Raw genomic sequence first — 19,950 nt, forward strand, 5'->3', positions numbered from 1 at the left:
ATTACTCGATGAATGTATTTCTAGTGAACTTCACGCTGGTCAACTTTGGTGTTCTTGAGTGGAATTTTCTTTACTTCACGCTAGTGCTTTTCAACTGTAACCAATCGATAGTACTGCAGTCATTGTATTGATCTTCAACTCAATATTAGTTAATCTGGAATATTTCTTTTAAACAACACATTGATACTTATAAATAGCTTCTTCAATGACATCGTTTAAACCTCCGACTTTCTTTTCAGGAAATGTGTTGAAACCAGATGAGGACAATAGAGATTACCAAATCATCACTCTTGCCAATGGATTACAAGCTGTTGTTATTTCAGACCCTTCTACGGACAAGGCTGCTGCTGCTATGGATGTTCATGTAGGACATCTATGCGATCCTGAAGGTGTAGCTGGACTGGCTCATTTCTGTGAACATTTACGTAAGTTGAATAACTGCTCGCTTGGCTAACAAAAGGCCAATTGATATTTACAGACATGCTCGTTATATCTAACCTACTTGTTCATGTATTTCTATATTAGTATTTATGGTTAGTGTCATCTATTTATTTGATCATCAATAGAATGATCTGCTTGACTTGAACCCAGCAAGAAACTATTCTATTATGCCAGGGTTACTTCAACTCAATTGAGTGTCTGGCAGGCTGCATGTTCAACTCTTCTTTGATGGCGTGTATTAAACTGTTTTTTGGTTTGTGCTAATTATCATCTTTATATAATCTTTTTAATCCAAAATTCAATTGCAGGGCACTGAAAAAGTATGTATATCGTGCAGTCATGGCTTCGTTTGTGCTACTAAAACAAAATACTGATAAAATAGCATTTTTAAAATATATAGTATCCGCAAGAAAACGATTACTCTCAGGTAGTTTTACTAGCTGCACTAATGATTAAACTTGTTGCACTCAACAATTTCGCTTTTTGTTTCTACTTTGAATATTCTTGATAGTTTCTATCTGAGCATGGCGGACAATCAAATGCATTCACCAGTGCTGAAAATACCAGTACGATACTACTGCAATTGCTGAGCATCATTTTTGTTGGACTCTTGCTGAATGTGTTTTGACAGATCTCATTGGTGCATGCCACTAACTCTGGCTTAATTCTAGACTATCATTTTGAGGTCTCTGCGTCTAATCTGGAAGGTGCTCTTGACCGATTTGCACAGTTTTTCATCTGTCCACTTTTTTCTGAATCGGGCACAGATCGTGAACTCAATGCTGTTGATTCTGAACATAAAAAGAACATACAAGTTGATACCTGGAGAAATTACCAACTCCAGAAAGATTTATGTAATCCAAAGCATCCTTTTGTTAAATTTGGGACAGGTATTGATCTGATTGTCGCAGCATTTAAACCATCAAGCTTCACTGTGATTATATATTGACTTGCTAAGATGTAATGAACCATCACCTGATTATAAATCATGCACATAGGAAATTTGGAAACACTCAAGGATATTCCCCTCAGTAAAGGAATGAATCTTCGAAAAGTGCTTTTGGAATTTCATGATAAATATTACAGTGCAAATATTATGAAACTGGCTGTCGTTGGAAAAGGTAAGATTTGCTATAGCGGATTCTCAGCTGTTTACTATTTATTTTTATACTAATACGACATTATATACACATGTGCGCTGTTTCTGGTTTGGCTTACTAGAACCCATCGAGACGTTGGTGGAATGGGTAGCTTCCAAATTTTCGGATGTCAAGAACAAATCCATTGATGTACCAATTTTTTCCAATGATGCACTTACTGCAGCCGAACTTCAAAAAGAAATTCTTGTCAAGCCAGTCAAGGAGACTCGCACACTAACTTTAACCTTTCCCTGTGCTGACACAAGGAAACTTTACAAGTGCTCTGTAAGTGGGATAAATATCATGCTTGTCGGCATTTTTCGTACACTCATCTACTTTTAAACCATAAAATTACAGCCATCGCAATACGCATCCCATCTAATTGGCCATGAAAGCAATGGCTCAATTCTGTCTCTCCTTAAGAAAAAAGGTATTTGTATAGAATTATAAGATGATGGGTTTCAATATATTAGAGTGCACGCTTGTATATTGATTTTGTTGTAATTTTAGGATGGGCTCATGGACTTACCGCTGGAAATAGCGGTATGGGCGCTCGAGGGTTTGAGTTTATGAGAATAATTGTTGAACTGACTGAAACTGGGCTTGGTATGATATCAAATATCAATGCATGTATTGTGTCTGGATTGATGCTAATAGAATTTGATGATCTTTCCATTTGGGCTAGAAAACTACGAGGATATTATTGAAATCATTTTCCAGTATATTGCTTTGATCAAAAGCACTCCTATTGAAGAGTGGATATTCCACGAAGTAAGTACTTGAGAGTTGTTGTCAAGCTTTATACTTTAATATATAATATTTATTTTTTTGGTTTACAGGCACAAGCCGTTACCTCCATTGCCTTTAGATTCAAAGAAAAGTCTTCTCCATTTGCGTATGCTAGCACTCTTGCCAAGAACCTTCAACTCTACGAGCCTCAAGATGTCATTTCTGGTAGCTACTTGTTGGAGTATCTTGACCGCGATGCAATCAAGGCGGATTTGAGTTTCTTGAAGCCAGATTCATTTAGGTGAATACATACTTTGTTGTTGTATGTTTATCTTAAAAACTTGACTTTTAACTAGTATTTTTACAGAACTATGATTGTTTCACCAAATTTTGACACTACTGGATGGACTGAAGCCAATTACTATGGAACAAAGTATTCTGTCAAGGACTTTACCGAGTCTCTCAAAAAGGTATGCAACCACAACTCTTGCTTGTTTATTTTTATACTTTTTACACGGTCATAATGTTTTTGAACTTGAAAATCTAGCGTCTTCTGAACATCAAGTTGAACTCTGAGCTGAGTCTTCCAGAAAAAAACACCTTTATTCCCGAAGACTTTACTGTTGAGAAAAAGATTGTTGAAAACCCCAGCACCCATCCTATGATTATTATGGATTCGCCAATTCTTCGCATATGGCACAAGCAAGATGACACCTTTTTTGTTCCCAAGGCGAACATCTTTTTTGGCATTACTACACCACTTGCCTATCAAGATGCAAAATCATGTGTTCTCACAAGGCTATTTACTGATTTATTCAAAGATGAGCTCAATGAATTTTCATACTATGCAGAGGTTGCAGGGTTGCAATATCTTTTTGACAACACTGCTGGTGGCATGACTCTTTCCATCCATGGATATAACGACAAGATGCATATCCTGCTTGACAAAATTGCTGGAAAACTCAAAGAATTTGTTGTGGATGAACAGCACTTTGATCGTATTAAAGACCAGGCAAGTCGTATTAAGATGTTTGAACATTGCATTGGTATCTGGCTTGCTTACACTATCCACCATGCTGATACGTGTTACTTTGATACCATTATATAATAGCTGGCAAAATCGTATAGAAATTTCGATAGCGAGTCACCGCATACACATGCCATTTACAGAATTACTCAGATAACCCAGCAATTCATGTTTTCCAATGAACAAAAACTTGCAGCACTCGAGCCTCTTACATCCGGAGATGTGCAGGCATTTTATCCCAGTCTATTTCAGAAAATCCATATCCAGCAGCTGGCTCACGGCAACATCACCAAGCAGGTAACATTTGACTCGGCAGTATTTGAAATGGATGAATCCAACCAACGTATTTTTTCAAACCATTTACCTATTATTTCGTACATTCTAGCATGCAATTGATATTGGAAAAATATTAGTTGACCGATTAGCGCCTACTGAACTGCCAGAATCGCAGCGTTTTTGGAGCATGCCAACTTATAAAATTCCTGAAGGTGTGTCGATCCTGTACCTTGCAATTGTAGATGCGTGAATCTAACAGTAGTCGATTGTTTGAAATAGGAAAATTGTTTATTCATACTCGCAACGTACCCAACGCCGAAAATCTGAATTCGGCAATCGAGTATATTTTACAGATTGGGTCGATTACTGATCAAAAAGTACGCATTATGCTAGGTTTGATTTCTCAGATTGGTCAAGAGCCAGCATTCGATCAACTTCGTACCAAAGAGCAACTAGGCAAGTGGAATGATATGTCAAAGCACACATGCATTTTCAACTTGTATTTGCCAAATTTTGTGTTATTAATACCTGTACGACTATCTAGGTTATCTCGTAGGCACTGGCATGCGTAAGCAAACTGGAATGATGTCGTATCGTGTCGTTGTTCAAAGTGAGAGGGATCCTGCTTATTTAGAGCATCGCATTGAAGCATTCTTGGCTAAATTTGAGGTATGCAAAGTGGTGGTGTTTTTAAATCATCCATCAGCGTATGTGCCTTGTAGTCCTTTCAACCTACTTACTCGTGTTTAATGGTATATTATGAATAGTCGATCCTTACAGACATGCAGCCAGAAGATTTCAAGAAACACCGAACGGCTTTTACGACAAAAATGCTAGAAAAGCTAAAGAATATTGGACAAGAATCCAGCCGATACTGGAGCCACATCAACTCGCTTTACTACGACTTTGAGCAGAATCTGCACGATGCTGAACAAATTCAGCATGCAACTCAAGAACAAGTCATTGAATTTTTCAAGCGTTATATCTCGCCAAACTCGACTCTTCGACACAAACTTTCCATCCATATGCGCAGCCAAAAAAACGGGCAGGAGACTGGACCAGAAGGCGAAGCTATTTTGAAAGGATCAATTGTATTGGACGAGAGCACCAACTTGGATGCGTTTAAAACTGGATTAGAGTTGACTGATTATGCCAAACCTATCAAGCCTGTTGAAACATGGCTTTCTGAATAAAATAACTGGCATTTCCAGCTTATTTGGTATATAGTAGAATGTTGTAACTGACTCGGTTGTGGTTTAAAGTTTAATAGGATCTACTTTCACTGATTAAATCAATACAAGGCTTAAAAGTAGATGTCGATATTTATTCTTGAATCTAAAACTGATTACAATCATCACTGCTTGCAATAGTAACCGATAATCTGAGCAAAAACTACAATACACCAGTATTAATACCAAGCAAGCCATATGGTGTATATCAAACAAAACATACCATGGAATCTACTCCACCTCACTTTTGACGAGGTGGTTTCACGGTTGGGATGTAGTGAAAGCAGTCAGCGTTCACAGTGCATGAAATGTCCGTATCGACCGGAATCACATGTATATCATCCTACACAACACACATTGAATGTAAATCAAACTAGATACTATTGGATCCTACTAGGCACTGCCATTTGACAATGATATAAACATGGTAACGCGACAAAAAGGCAATCCTTCACCCATGACATTTTACAAATGGAAAATAAGATGTTGGTACACCAACAAACGTATATTGAGTGTAGTGATTAACATACCATGACTTGGCATTTTTGGTTTACGCAACCTTTGAGACAATGCTCTGTAGTTCCACAAAAGCGATATTGGAGATACGACACAGGAGTCGTGGTCAAATTAGCTTTCCAGCAATATCCTTCCTCGCATCCACAGTAAATTCCAGTGCAGGCTGTTTCTGCAAAGACGGTAGTAGACAGAGCGCTAACAACTAAAAGGGTTTTCTGGAATCGCATAGTATGATTCTGTATTCACGTAAAATGGAACACTAAATAAGAGTGCAGAATGCATAATAAACAGCCAGTCACGTGAAATGATGGACGCAGTTCCCACTCAATTTACTAGACAAGACTATAATTTTAAACTCGAAATGTATTGGTCTTTTTTTGGTAATCACCGAATCCACACGTTTTCTTTTGAAGCTTAACAAGGCTTTGAAAGAGTTGGATTATTGATGTTTTGCGAATATCGGCAGTGGATTTGAATGACATGAGCATCTATCGACCGTGTTTTGTATACCACGGCAACTTTGGCTTTTTTGCATGACCAGTTTTTTGATTCGACTCAATACAGGACATTAATCTTTTTAGTTTGTTCTGATGGGAAACTTTGGTGCTCTGCCTATACAGTCTGTACGCTAACGTACAATAATCATGCAATTTTACAGAGAATCTAAGTTGAAAGGATACAACAATCTTCCAATGCTATCAAAATGTTTAAAATGATGAAACTGGGTGTCTTGCAAAGAATCAATGTTTATTTGGACTGTGGGTTAGAATTCCATAAATATTTGATAATGTAGTTTGTATCTCCATAAAACGGTCTGAACAGTTGACATATTGGCATTTAACAACTCCATTATTTAAATGTTGACATACTAGTGTTTGATTTGAACAGTGGGAATGTAATGGTAGCAGTCCGAGGTTCGAGCACACTGTATATCAGTAATCACAGGACCGATTTGAGAGGAATCCTACAAAATGCAAAGTTGAAGAGAATAAACACAAACCCATCAAGACATGGTTAGCATTACGATTGGTATAATTTATCAAAACGATGGTATTTGAAAAGTCAAATAGATTGGTAGCCAAAAAACTTACAGCTACTTGACAATAGCCATCAACGCATCCCTTGAGACAGTCTTCTGTGCGTTCACAAAACCGATCCACTCTGAATGAAGTTGGGTTAACAGCAGAATTAGCTTTCCAGCAATATCCCAATTCGCATCCACAGTAAATTCCAGTGCATGCTGTTTCAGCCGAAACAGTTGTTAAAGCAAGACCAAGAAGGTAGAAAATAGAGCTCAAGCGCATGGTTTACGATGATTCTGTATATGAATAGTATAATGGGGCGTAATAGATGATCAAGATGATTATTTTATAGGAATGAAGGCCATCAAACGATTGTTTTGGAATGTGTGGTGGCACTAACTCTAGTTGTCACATTCATTGCTGAGCCATCTGGAAAAACAAGCAATTGACTGCATGACTACAACTGCGTATTTACGCAAATGGAAGAATAAATGTCTGCGCATAATAAACAGTTTTATGAAATGGCCGAGTTTAATGAGCAATATTGTGTCTATTGACAATTGACTAATCTTCCGTATGCTCGTTGTTGTGTAACTGACAAATCTTGATTACTATCCCAACAAACCTCACATTTGTTAAATCTCCAGCTGGGCATTACAAGTAAGCATCGAGTGATTGGTATGTCATTGTATTCCCGAGATTAGGTTCTTGAACTAGAATGTATCCGAGATGTTAGAATACAACAAAAATGAGTTGTGTTGATTGGAGTGTTTAATCCACTCGATTTGTAATAGGAAAGCATACCGAATATTCATTCTTCATTTCAGAGCGGTGACTGCAAGATAAAGTATTCCATTTTGCACGAATACGATTGAATTGGACACTTTTCTATAATCGACCTTTTAGTATTGATTTCAGGATGGAGGCTCATGGAAATGCTCGACTCCGGCCTCTAATTGAAACCATACGGAGCTTATTAGGTCTTTCACCCTTACTCCTCAATCAGCAGTATGTTGGCAGAGTGACATGCTCTATTGACAAAGATGCCAGTCTTGTTGTAGCTTCCAAAGAATCAGCAACCACTAACTCTACATCAGACCAGCCTGCGTTCCATATCCAAGTTTCTCAGCGTTTCCTGCAAGAAATACAAGAACATGACGGACAAGATCGAGCCTTGGCTGAGCTTGAAGGGTTAATGGTGTTTGCTCTGGTTGCTGAACTATGGACTCCTTTGTCAGAAGCACAAGTGCCAGATTGGCTTGGATCTGGCATTGCCGACTACATTCGACTTAAAGCAGGCCTTGCTCCACCACATTGGAATCGCATGGAGGGAAACAGTTGGGAAGACGGCTATTCTACCACTGCGTATTTTTTGGATTGGGTTGAAACCAATGAGAAACCTAATCTGGTGCATGAGCTAGTCAAGATGTGGTCTACCAATGAGCTTGAATCTAATCAGATTCTTCCATGGTCACACAAGACTTGGGAGCAACTTGTTGGATCAACTCTCGAGACCACATGGAATGCATATCAGAACTCTCTGACATTGGAAATAAATCAAACACATATACACACTGTTTGTGTACCAGATCATGAGGATGGCTGGCCCGCTTATCATCTGGCTCATCATGTTCTTGTAGATGCTCAACAAGCAAGGCTTTTTCGCAGTGCGGTTCCAGATCCAATTGAATGGCTTCGCAAATGTCTCGATATAGCTCTGCGGCTATTGTATATTGATCCATCTCATGCACCTCGATGGTTTCAAACAGTGCGACTGATTCTGCGCCAAATGGATGGTGTAGCCCATACCATCCATGCCGATGCTGGCAAATCTAGAGAAATTCATATTTCTGTGCAGTATATTTCAAGCGTGTACTCTGGTCGCAATAATCAATTAACAGAATTGCAATCGGAATTGAATGGAGTGTTGGTGCACGAGCTGGTGCATGTTATTCAGTATAATGGGTTTGATACTGCTCCAAGTTGGTTGATTGAAGGCATTGCCGACTATGTTCGGCTACATGCAAATCTTGCTCCGCCTCATTGGAGATGTTGTCGAGGTGGCAGCTGGGAAGATGGATATGATCGTTGTGCATATTTTTTGGATTGGAATGATGCACAGCTATTGAAACGCCAGCAATACTCGAATGGACAGCTTACCCAACAACAGAATGATACCAAGCTGCGCCGGGTTGTCCAACTAAATATGCTTTTAAAGAGCCGGAAATGGAAAAATAGTTTGTTTATGGAAGTATTTGATCTTCCGGCTCTGGCTACAATTGAGGATATTTGGACAGAGTATCAACGCGATTTAAAGAAATAAAAATAAAAATACTATTAGAATTCCAATTTGGAATCAGAAACTATACCGTGCCAGTCAGAAGCACATTCATTTTCACAAATAGATGTAACAGGCAAACTAATGCCAGTTCAGATGACAGTTGCAAAACACATGTCTTGAGTGTGATCAACGAGCGATTGGTGGATTAATTTAAACAAATTGGCAACACGCCACAATCTGAACAAACCCGTAAACAACTAAATTTCATTCAAATGCAAATGCCGTTCAACTTGGATATTACCGACTTTTAGCAATCCTACTCAAAATGGCTGGCAATCCTTCGACAGATAGGTGTTGGAAAGATGCAGTGTTTGCTTATACATCGGGAAAACATAACATGGCTCTTTCCTTGTTTCAGGTAAACTCTAACATCTTGTTTCGTATCTAAAAAATTTGACGGTTCAAAAGCTGATGGTATCAGCCAATAGTACCATCTGTGGTCTATAAATACGAGTAATCAAGTGAACTACAGTCACAGGATATTGATGGAATTTTCTACTTGCATATCATTTGATCAGAGTGGCCTGTCTATGCAAGTCCTTTGGTCTGATCTAGACTGTAGTATCCAATTAAAATTAACTGCTTTAATATACCATCACTGCCACAACTCATCGAGCTATTGTTTGGCACTGTAATGAATTTGTCTAATGATATTGACTATTGCATTTACATGTGTATATACTATCAATCATGCATTTTTAAATCCAATACTTGAATCTAACCGATTGCCATTTGAAATCACAATGCATTAGCAACAACCTGGTGACTGTTCTACTTTACTACTCAATCGAGCCTTTGTACTTTCAGCTCAATCGCTTTATACCAAATCTCTTAAAATAACTGCTCAAGTGATTGCACGAGCAGATGAATTGGCACCCTTGGCGCTTTACCACAAAGGTATTATCAATCTAAAACTTGGTCGAGTTGCCGAAGCTGTCGTTGATTTGACCAAAATCATTGGATATGTTAAGCCGCCATTGAATTTTATTGCGACTCCTGGACTCATGGTGCCTTGGGACCTGCATATCTGTGAAGTTCTATTTAATCTGGCACTTGCGCTTTTCTATTTGGAGCAACTGGATTACTCGGGGTCAATGCTCGAAACTGCTATGCACAATATTCAAACTGTCGCTCAACAAAATGCAGTTGCCCGTGCAATTGTGAATGGATTTCAGGTACGCACTTTTAAAATCACCAAAACACCAACAATTGATTCAGTCTAATTTCATGTCGCTTCCCATTCATTGTATAATTCGATTTAGAGTGCAGTGTTGTTTGAGATTCCAACAAATCTCATTTTCCCTCCGCCGCTTCATTACAATGCTCTCTTTTTTGCAAATCGTAATCAAGAGGGGAACAATCTTTCTCTTCCCAGATCTGATGGTGTGAGTACTCTAGATTCCTCGCTAAGTCACGAAAGTGCTGCAAGCGCTGAAGCACTTTTAGCCATGACGTTTAGTTTGGAATCAGACACAGATGTCGATGATGCAAGTGATGCTGTATCTACAGCATTTTCGGATCATTCTGATTTCGATGAAGCACTGGATATGCTTGCAGTGTACCGTCATTCGATGGTGCAAACTTCGTTTTATGAAGCTCAATGGTCAGCTGTGCATAACGAGCGTTTAAATGAAAACTCTGCAGCGACAGATGCGCAATCACACCAAGATGTCATGCTGGGAAAACCCGCTTCAATGCACTTGTTTTCAGAACGAAACGCTTCAAAAACTCACAGCCGGTTCATTCCTGTACCGGCGGTATCAAATGTAGTCATTCCTCCACGAACCCAGTCTAAAAAACCACCTGGTTCACTACCCCACATACCTCCATCACTTGCGCTGGTCAATGATGCGCTGCAAGAAACACAATCCAACAATCAGGAGTTCATTCCATCAGTCACCATGTTACCAGAACAATTGGAGTTTATGAGTCGTTCACTTCCAACTTTGCCATTCAATGCTCTAGCTGCACCTTCACCAGGACCTGCTATGGAGCCTTTACAAACCAAACGTTTATCAACAACTTTCCAGATCCAGTCATCAAGCTTTAACCCTCTTGCAGACCCTTTGGTTGGCCATGGTACACAATTCAACCATGCATCGACTATGCCACGAAACTCTACCTTGTTTAGTCAACCCGAAAGCCTAATTCGATCTCAATATACTAGTCTCCCATTGCATGCTTCGCCGATACTGGATTTATGTGATACAGATTTTCAAGGAGAAATGCATGTCATGATAGAAGATCATGGAGTATGGGAGCTTCGATGGTGTATTGTTCGTGGATCATACATGTATATTACTACGTCTAAAGAGGTCAGTTTTTAAAGTGTTTTGCTGGTTTGATGCTTGAGTTGACGTGTAGATTTAATCTTACCATGACTGCATATTCACGCCTTATTTTCTACCACGCTCTAGTATCCGATGGTACTTACTTGTGTCGATCTGAATGCTATTGATATTGCACCCAGTCCAGGACGAATACATGCCAAAGCAGCCTACTCGTTCCACATCTCCTATGTCTCTCGCCACCAAATGTTAGTCGTTCATCTTTCTACTAAATCACTCCCTCTGCTGCTAAGATGGATTACATTCCTGCTTAAGGCATCCCAAGGTATTCAAACCAAACCTATGGCTCTTGTTCCTATTCAAGATCGAAGACCTGAACTTGCTCGCGTTCCACTCATGGAACATGTTCCATTCCCAAAAGCTGCAACAAAACCACATACTGTTCCAAATGTGCTACATCATACCCTAACACATCTTCACAACCTGACTCCATCTCGTAAACACACCAACGCTGCTCTTATTGCAGCAAATACATCGCTAATAGAAACGTACATGATTCCAGCACCTACTACTCCCCTATCAGTCAATAGAATGAGTATCAAACCCACAGTAGGACCCAAAAATCCTGCAAGAAGAGGATCGCAACAGCATTTTGAGAGCAAAGTGGGTCTTGGTGACTGGGAAGGCATAACCAAACCTCATCGCGCACCAAGATCCGATCTGCATACCTTTCAACGAAACCCTTTAGAACCCTCCAAGTCAGAAGATCCCTACTCTAAAGTCATGACACTCTTTGATTCACTCAACCTGTAACTGCACGTCTTGTTCCCATTCATCTATCAATCCGTATCCGACATTTAGATCAACGCTCTAGTTTTAGCCAGACTATTTCCGTATATTATGTTTATAAGCAAACACTTGCTGCCCTTGGTTTTTTTATTTCTCTTTACAATACTTGTTCAATAAATAGTTTCAAATGTTTCTATTCGGTGAACTAGAGTTTAAAATGGATAGTGACAATATTGCGTTGTGCAGGCAAATGAAATGATTGTATGATATGTCAAGTTTTTTGAAAAACAGCTGAAACTAGATTGTGTAGTGAGCAGTCATTGAAAAGCATATCAAGGGGTTTTAAAAAACGATGATTATAGATGCGATATTCTAGCCATTTTAATAAAGTAGAACCAAAAAAAAAGTTGATAAAAATGAGACGATTATTTATGCAGATTACTATTGTCTTGATAGTTTGGGTGGGATGGATATTCGACGGAATGACGCAACTTTGCAGCAGCAGTAGCAGCAGCAACAGCAGCGACAGCAGCATTGATCGCCTCAGTACTTGGATTACCCATCACTCCACCTTGGACTGCTTCCAACGCAGCAAGTTCCTGCGCTGAAAGAAACCGACCGCCAGGTCCCCTAGGACGACGCATTGCATGTTTATGTCGAGATTCGTGAATGTAACCCTATCAATACAATCAAAACATGTTACGATTAACCCAAGGTGATTAAAAATTGGCAATCCAACGTCCGATTTGACGAATGAACCTAAACCTATGTAGGATAAAACAACCTTTTCTTTTTGTTTGGCAGCATGTGCCATTTCCCATTTAGACCGGGCATCCCGGCGCTTGAGAATACGATGATACTGCTTGGCATTCACATAAAGTGGCTCTTCCGGAGCAGATGGAGTGTCCACAACAGGAGTCGAGACAGTTGCAGGTGCAGCAGAGACGGAATTCACCAACGAAGCCGGTGCACTCATTCCCTGGATTCCCAATATGGGTTGGGACCCAAGCCCTGCAAGGTGCTCTATAATCTGTGGATTGACATTCAATCCTTGTACCTAGACCATTGCACATGAATGCTCATCAATACACTATCAAGCCTCGCTTTTAACAAAATCCAGTGATAACATGGGTTAGGGTTACCATTTGGGTGTAGTTGTAAGGCAACTGAGATTGTGATATGGAGTAGCCTTGCAACGGGTCCTGTTGATAGTGTGGTTGCTGTTTATGTGGGACTCGCTGCCCATTTGAGGAGTGCTGTCCATGACTGCTGCTCATTCTATACACACAAGATGGATGAGTGATGACATTGACAACAGGAGGAAAACAGGAGTTTGGACCAATGTACGACTGCGAATTCAAGCAATAATGCTGTAGATAAAATACCAATGTGTATATAGATAGCAGTACCTTGAAACACCAGGTGATTAGCACTCCACCACAGCCAATAGAATGTTCGATTAGAAGCTGACAAGTGATCTGATAGCAGAAGCTCAACGAATCAAAATGCTCGAATTTGTCAATGGCAGAAAATGCCAATTTTTTCATTTCAAATCCACGGCAAGCCTATCACGTGGTTTGTGGATATTCACAAGCAAAGCTAGTCGAGACAGACGCAACTCTCAATACTCGGTATCTATGTCAATAGACAAATGGAAAATGGATACTTCATTCATATCAAGCAGTGGTAACACACTTGGCCAAGTTACGAGGCGAATCTGGGTCAATACCACGAGCAACAGCCAAGTGGTACGCCAGAAGCTGCAGAGGGAGTCCATTGACAATGGGTTGAAGAGCATCCACTGTGACGGGGACACGCAACGACTCCAGATTATCAAATAGTGAAGTCTTGTCAGTGTCGTGCGCTATAATAATGGGCTTTCCGCCACGTGCAGTCACTTGCTTGAGAGCATTCTCCGAGTCAGAGTAATGGCGATCCTTGGTCATGAGCAAAATAATGGGCATAGCCTCTTCAATGAGTGCCAAAGGACCGTGCTTGAGCTCACCAGCAAGAATACCTTCGGCATGAATGTATGTAACTTCTTTGATTTTGAGTGCACCTTCAAGGCAAGTTGCAGATTGATATCCACGACCAAGAAGAATAAGACTGCGTGCATCCTTGAGTTTCAAAGCAAGCTGCTTGATTTGAGGTTCAAGAGCAAAAGTCTTTTTAAGATCTCCAGAGAGTCGGAAAAGACCTTCAATAATCTCTGAACGACGAGCTACCTTTTGGAAATTGTCATCGGAAAGCTGAAGAGCAATCATGGTAAGAGCAATAAACTGCGATGTGTACGCCTTGGTACTTGCAACACATATTTCTGGTCTAGGTGCATTATGATTATAATGGCAAATTTAGTCAACCCATTATTTTGTTTTACCTGTATTAAGACCATGTGCAAAAATATAATCTACTCACCCAGCATTGATGTGTACACCACAATGGGTCTCACGAGAAAGAGTACTGCCGACTGTATTGGTCACACCGACACAAAGAGCACCACGTTCCTTGCAGTACTGTAGGGCAAGAAGTGTATCTTTGGTCTCGCCAGACTGGGAGACAAAAATACAAACATCATCACGGAAAACAGGAAGCTGCTCATCAAGGAAAGAGGAAGAAAGCTCAACAGCAATAGGCATCTCAGTGAGTTCTGCAAAGATGGACTTTACAGCAAGACACGAGTGGAAGCTTGTACCACAGGCTGAGAAAATAATACGACGAGAACGACGGATGTTGGCCAGTTGAGACCGAAGACCACCCAACACAACACGGAAGTCGTCAAAGTTGACACGACCACGCATGGTGTTGATGACAGATTCTGGCTGATCGTAAATTTCTTTTTGCATGAAATGAGAAAATGTTCCCTGGATAGATATTAGGCAAGTATAAATAAATAAAACGTCAGTTGAAATCAAACACCAATAGATAAACCAAACAAATTACCTTTTGGATCTGAGCAAGCTCTTGTTCCAGAGTTTGAATGGGGCGAACAGACGACATTTGATCATCACGGCGAAGACGATGAATATGAAGATCTATAGTACATTTCAAACCAAACGTACTAGGTTAGGACATGTCAAGAGTTGAGGGTATGCAACGACAAATCAGTGTAAAAACTCCACATACCTCCTTCGCAAATATGGGCAACATCGTCATCCTCAAGATACAAAACTTTTTTAGTATGCTCAATGATGGCCGAGGCATCCGACGCAAGAATAAATTCAATTGGACACACGACACCATCGTCCCCAAGAAAAGCACGAGAATGAGTTCGACGGATTTTGGGTTGGTCAGGCATGAGCAACTGGCTGTCATCATCTATTTGGATCATTCATGGTAAACAAGCTATTGGTTTAGCACAAGATACCAAGTCATTTCACAATAAACAATACTCACTAATTTGATCTGGAACCTCGGTATCTACATCCACAAAATCAACCTTGAGCTTCTTGACAGTTTTGACACCAATCAACAATGGAGAACCACGACGAGCAGCAATCATTTCATTGGGAAAATGAGTGCTTTTGAAGATTAGAGCAAAAGCACCTTCAAGCTCCTTGCACACTGCCTTTACCAAACCGTAAAAGGTAAGAGCAGGGCCCATGACTTTTTTCTGGGTATCATAAATATACTTGGCAAGTTTGGCAACAGACTCGGTATCGGTGTCCGACTCGAACACAAAGCCAAATTTCTCAAGAACAGTGCGGAGTTCCTTGTAGTTGGTAATAATGCCATTATGCACAACAGTGAACTCGTTGGTTGGGTCAGAGCGATGAGGATGCGAGTTTTTTTCGGAAGGTACACCATGAGTAGCCCAGCGAGTATGAGCCATACCAGCATGGGCAACAAAGATCTTGTCTGTGTCAAGATCCTTTTGTTCTTCAATCTTTTTACGGAGAGCAGCCACTTTGCCAACCTGCTTAAATAGCAAAACCTACATGTGCATCGAATTGGTACAAAAGTCAATATAAAAATGCTACTGCTAGATTCACTTTGAAAGAATGGGTAGTCAAATCTAGTAGTAGGTTAAACAAGACCATACTACTCGTATCTGCACAACTTCATCATATCACATTCTTCCAGGCATGACAAGACAGTGTATTGTCACTTGTTGAGCATAAACAGTTATAAGCTTACATTTCCTTCAGTGTCACCGTCAATAGCAATACCTATAGAGTAGTCATGTAGCCAATAAAAAACCATTATTAATATACTAGCTTAATTTCAACTCATTTAGATCTGCTGCAGCCAAGACTGAATCTACTAGTCCAGGGTATTCCACTAGCAGTGTATTGGGTTGATGGAAAGATGCTAGTAGTGCAAGTCAGCAAGGCGGAAGCTAGGCAACTCCGATGTGATGATACCGAAATCATGAATTAAAATGCAACACCAATGACAGTAAAACTGGCAATAGCAACTGCCATGCATCAGCATGTAGATGGGTAGAGAAACTATATAGCAAATGGGGCACCGATATCAGAGATACTGGCGTTCCCCTTGCATGGCTCGAGTACTACATGAAAATACCATCACTTTGCTACTATTGCTACTTGCATAGAACAATATGCCCAGCAACTTCAATACTTACCAGCTGAATCGTAGCCTCGGTATTCCAGACGCGAGAGACCAGTCAGTAGAGAGTTGACAATGTACTTGCGGTCTCTCTCGACCAAATAGTTGACATAAGCAAAGATACCACACATAGTTAGTATAGAAAGAGTGATGGGTTGAAGGTTGAGTGAAACGCAAGAACAGTCGAGCGATGATAAAAGGAAAAGTTTGTAAAACCAAGCATTTTGATTTCTTTTAGCGATTTGGTTGGTCACCAATGTTGCTTACTACCAACTGGAACAGAAACTCGCTTGCAGGTTACATTCTGATTTCATAAAAACATGAATTCATTGGACACACTATCGTTCGAGTGTAATCGTATCTATTCGTGCAGTCAAGACAACATACATTACCATTGATACACTACCTACTTTGCTGAATGGATGTTGTCTAAATTCTAGTTCATTGGTTCGACTGACCTCATCTGCATCTCTTATTCAACCCTATCCACATGGAGTGGCTATGCAAGGCTGTTCAGCTGTACGAATCTATTTTTCTTTTACTTTCCCACCAAAATACACCACTCTATCTGATTCTAATCTCCTTGATTTTCGTGCCTTTGGCATGGCAAGAAACATATCATGTTGAAAAAATGCAAGCAAGGTTTATTAGTGGTCGCCGATATAATAGTATGCTACGGCTACAATGACGTAACAAACCAACAGCATGAAACCTTCCAACCCTATAATTCACGAGTTCAAGTGAGTTAGATCAAAATGCAAGTGTTAGTATTCTGGCATGAATGTACTAGGAAATCCATTTACGACAATTCTACTCAAAAACCTACAGTTGCTCTCGCCATCATTAATCAAGTGATTGGTAATCAAAATGGCAACAAACAGAACAACAGTATCAAAGATCGGGAAGTTGAGAGTCAATGGCATGCCCATAGACCATCCAGCAATCACGAGCACCGGAGTAACAAACAATGCAATCTGCATAGATGATCCAAGTGCAACACCAATAGCCAAATCCATCTTGCCACGCGCAGCGGCAAATACAGCAGACACATGTTCAGCAGCATTGCCAACAATAGGCAAGATAATTAAACCAATAAAGGTTTCGGAAATACCAACTGTTTTGGAAAGACCTTCGATACTATCTACAAGATATTCGGCACAGAAACCAATAATCACTGCAGAAACGACAAGAACACCAATTGCAACGGGCATAGTAAGTAGTGATTGTTCTTCTTCTTCTTCTTCCTCCTGATCGTTGGCAGCTTCGATATTTCGAGGAGGTTCGTACTAGATTCCATCCAATATCAAATCAAAATTTAATGAGTCGGGCGATCGTTTTCACCTCAATGTCAGCATTCAAAAAACAAACTATGCGTTGAACTTACAACATGAGGATGAGTAATCAGTTGGAAATACAAAAATGCAATGTAAGCAATCAGCAGCAATAGACTGGTGCCGTGACTGACATTGATTAGACGGGAATCCTTGTGGGCGGGATGATTAGGATCGTTATTGCTGATCGTAAGAGAAAAGGCAGCTGGAATAAGAAATCCAAAAATAGTCACAGCCAATAATGTGGCAGCAGTATTGGCAGCTCTGGAAGAAAACACAAGAGTTTTGTGATACATGCCTCCAATAAAGAAGCACTGGATACATCACACAGGTTAGCAACGTGATTGTATGGCATATATTAGATTTAAAATGACAAGACTTACCCAGCCAAGAACAAAAAGAAGATTGGAAAGAATAGAGCCGAGAAGTGAACTCTGCACGACAGTTAGCAGTCCTTGGCGAAGTGCCATGACTCCAATAATCTAGCCAGATAAAACAAAGACACCATAATCAAAACTGTTAATGAATTTGAACATGGTAAATTGCACCAAAAATGGAGGTTTGATACTGAAAAGCCAGGGAAATCTTGAAATGCAAGTCCCATATTGCAATCAACTATCGTAGCTATGTCAAGTCAGGGTTAGAAACAGTAGGATTGATTGGTGAATCATGGTTTTAGTTGCTCAGCTCATGAGTCTTGCCCGGATTGGTGTATTTGCTAGGTGATCAGCCAGCACAACACATCTGGCTGAGCCAAGCACCAAAAGTACCAATTAGCTAAATGAGCAACCCTACAAACACCCGCAATAAGTTGACCTGCCGTAATGGAGGATGGTGTCAAGGGATGATTACAGTAATAAATGGCTAAACAGAACACTGCATCCGGTGGCATGCTTTTCTCTTGCTTTACCCACTATACAGCCGTATTCACATGGAATGCAGCACTGAATAAGGGTGTCAAAGTACATGATAAACAGCCAGTCTCCGCATTTTCCGTCAACACTGTGTCCTTTAAACTCTCTAGTTTCTGATCTCCTGATAGTCAGCATGCAAACAACTGTTGTATTCCCGAGATGTGCGATCTTTGTTAAACTAGAACGCGAATGTATCCGAGGTTTTAGGATACAAGTAGTTTGACCACATCAGAACAGCCAAATCCAATATTTGAGTTGCAACAGATGAATCCAGTTTCAAACCTGTCAACTATACAATATATGGTTATGCAAAGAGGGGAGGGGAGGTTCAAAATTATAGTTTGTATTATATGGTGGACGTTGTTTTAGGCATTGAAAGTGGCCATTCAAATCAATTTCTAATGGGAAAGTGCAATAATATTTAACCACTGTATAGTCCAAAGCAATGAATGCAAGACAGTGCTCCATTTTGCATAAATACATCTTTAAAAACTTACTAGCTCGACAGCGTTACCAAATGAAGCGTTAATCAAAGCGCCAATTGACTGACCCACTTTCTTGGACACTTCATCAGTGCCCAAATCTAGCATCTTGGCTAATGGCACAATAGCTATAAAGTTTAGAGCAAATGTTACTGTATCACCCCATTTGAGGTTACCGGCGATAATAGCGATGGGGACAAAAACCAACAGCAGATTGAAGTAAAAGTTGGCAAATGCTACGGCTTTAAGCGATGACATGAGTGTTGGCTCTGCGTGAGGGGCATTTTCTACCAAAACCGCTTCAGAATCGGATGGACGAGAACTCATAATGGCTAATAAAAGAGTATTGCTAATAAAGTTGAATTAGCGAATATTTCGAGTTTTAAGGATTTGAAATCAAAGCCTGCGTATCAAATGATTTCACGGCCAATGAACTATTGCCACAATGCCACAAGCAATCCAGTCCTCCCTAATTCAGCTAAAAACAATTATATTGGCCAAATATTCAATAATATGGTTGAAAATACGATCCAGAACAATATCATTTCAAGCGGTTACAATACTCCCTTGATTCCTTCAAGGGCTAGAATACTGCGCCAAGATGGATCATCTGCATGCCAGGCTGATCCATATATTGACTTTGCAAACTGTCATTTGATCGCAAGCCACTCGATGGTATTTACAGACTGACTGCAGTCAGTATTGCATCATCTGCAGCAACCCAATAGCTATAGTATTATGAATAGCATAATAGAATTTATTCGACAGATTGCTGCTTTGAATTTGGATATTGCTTTTCATAAATATAGATCTCCATTGGACTGATTTTAAATAAATAGTCACTGCTCACCGCATTT

General features: G+C 40.1%; 7 protein-coding genes across 7 annotated transcripts; 3 read left to right on the plus strand and 4 right to left on the minus strand.

Annotated features, from left to right (window-relative positions):
* The first annotated feature begins 91 nt into the window (after positions 1-91).
* On the plus strand, positions 92-4,826 carry BATDEDRAFT_89664 (uncharacterized protein). Its single transcript, XM_006680041.1, has 19 exons — positions 92-425; positions 526-533; positions 750-761; positions 842-868; positions 953-1,007; positions 1,113-1,331; positions 1,440-1,562; positions 1,663-1,865; positions 1,938-2,010; positions 2,091-2,186; positions 2,266-2,351; positions 2,420-2,610; positions 2,677-2,779; positions 2,857-3,338; positions 3,438-3,633; positions 3,722-3,824; positions 3,892-4,068; positions 4,157-4,281; positions 4,380-4,826. The coding sequence occupies exons 1-19, from the start codon at positions 206-208 to the stop codon at positions 4,803-4,805; spliced, it is 2,925 nt and encodes a 974-aa protein (XP_006680104.1). The 5' UTR covers positions 92-205; the 3' UTR covers positions 4,806-4,826.
* A 1,399-nt stretch (positions 4,827-6,225) lies between these two features.
* Positions 6,226-6,661, minus strand: BATDEDRAFT_89697 (uncharacterized protein; the record flags this gene model as incomplete). The annotated part of the gene is made up of 2 exons (XM_006680153.1): positions 6,226-6,321; positions 6,449-6,661. The coding sequence occupies 2 exons, from the start codon at positions 6,659-6,661 to the stop codon at positions 6,226-6,228; spliced, it is 309 nt and encodes a 102-aa protein (XP_006680216.1).
* A 637-nt stretch (positions 6,662-7,298) lies between these two features.
* BATDEDRAFT_89950 (uncharacterized protein) lies at positions 7,299-8,702 on the plus strand (the record flags this gene model as incomplete). Its single annotated transcript, XM_006680042.1, has 1 exon — positions 7,299-8,702. One exon carries the CDS (start codon positions 7,299-7,301, stop codon positions 8,700-8,702), a length of 1,404 nt encoding a protein of 467 aa, XP_006680105.1.
* Positions 8,703-8,985: 283 nt separating this feature from the next.
* On the plus strand, positions 8,986-11,821 carry BATDEDRAFT_26042 (uncharacterized protein; the record flags this gene model as incomplete). The annotated part of the gene is made up of 4 exons (XM_006679873.1): positions 8,986-9,078; positions 9,473-9,895; positions 9,983-11,035; positions 11,138-11,821. The coding sequence occupies 4 exons, from the start codon at positions 8,986-8,988 to the stop codon at positions 11,819-11,821; spliced, it is 2,253 nt and encodes a 750-aa protein (XP_006679936.1).
* Positions 11,822-12,222: 401 nt separating this feature from the next.
* On the minus strand, positions 12,223-13,074 carry BATDEDRAFT_89666 (transcription activator HAP2; the record flags this gene model as incomplete). Its single annotated transcript, XM_006680154.1, has 3 exons — positions 12,223-12,474; positions 12,582-12,854; positions 12,940-13,074. The coding sequence occupies 3 exons, from the start codon at positions 13,072-13,074 to the stop codon at positions 12,223-12,225; spliced, it is 660 nt and encodes a 219-aa protein (XP_006680217.1).
* A 358-nt stretch (positions 13,075-13,432) lies between these two features.
* Positions 13,433-16,519, minus strand: BATDEDRAFT_17096 (uncharacterized protein). The gene is made up of 7 exons (XM_006679760.1): positions 16,383-16,519; positions 15,932-15,963; positions 15,191-15,728; positions 14,921-15,112; positions 14,738-14,829; positions 14,213-14,658; positions 13,433-14,119 (listed from the first exon to the last, which is right to left on the minus strand). Exons 1-7 carry the CDS (start codon positions 16,495-16,497, stop codon positions 13,474-13,476), a joined length of 2,061 nt encoding a protein of 686 aa, XP_006679823.1. The 5' UTR covers positions 16,498-16,519; the 3' UTR covers positions 13,433-13,473.
* Positions 16,520-16,991: 472 nt separating this feature from the next.
* Positions 16,992-19,745, minus strand: BATDEDRAFT_33427 (uncharacterized protein). Its single transcript, XM_006679909.1, has 5 exons — positions 19,109-19,745; positions 18,081-18,179; positions 17,751-18,011; positions 17,193-17,652; positions 16,992-17,087 (listed from the first exon to the last, which is right to left on the minus strand). The coding sequence occupies exons 1-5, from the start codon at positions 19,418-19,420 to the stop codon at positions 17,014-17,016; spliced, it is 1,206 nt and encodes a 401-aa protein (XP_006679972.1). The 5' UTR covers positions 19,421-19,745; the 3' UTR covers positions 16,992-17,013.
* Positions 19,746-19,950: the final 205 nt, after the last annotated feature.

Source organism: Batrachochytrium dendrobatidis (assembly GCF_000203795.2).
Source record: "Batrachochytrium dendrobatidis JAM81 unplaced genomic scaffold BATDEscaffold_8, whole genome shotgun sequence".
Lineage (NCBI taxonomy): Eukaryota > Fungi > Chytridiomycota > Chytridiomycetes > Rhizophydiales > Batrachochytrium > Batrachochytrium dendrobatidis.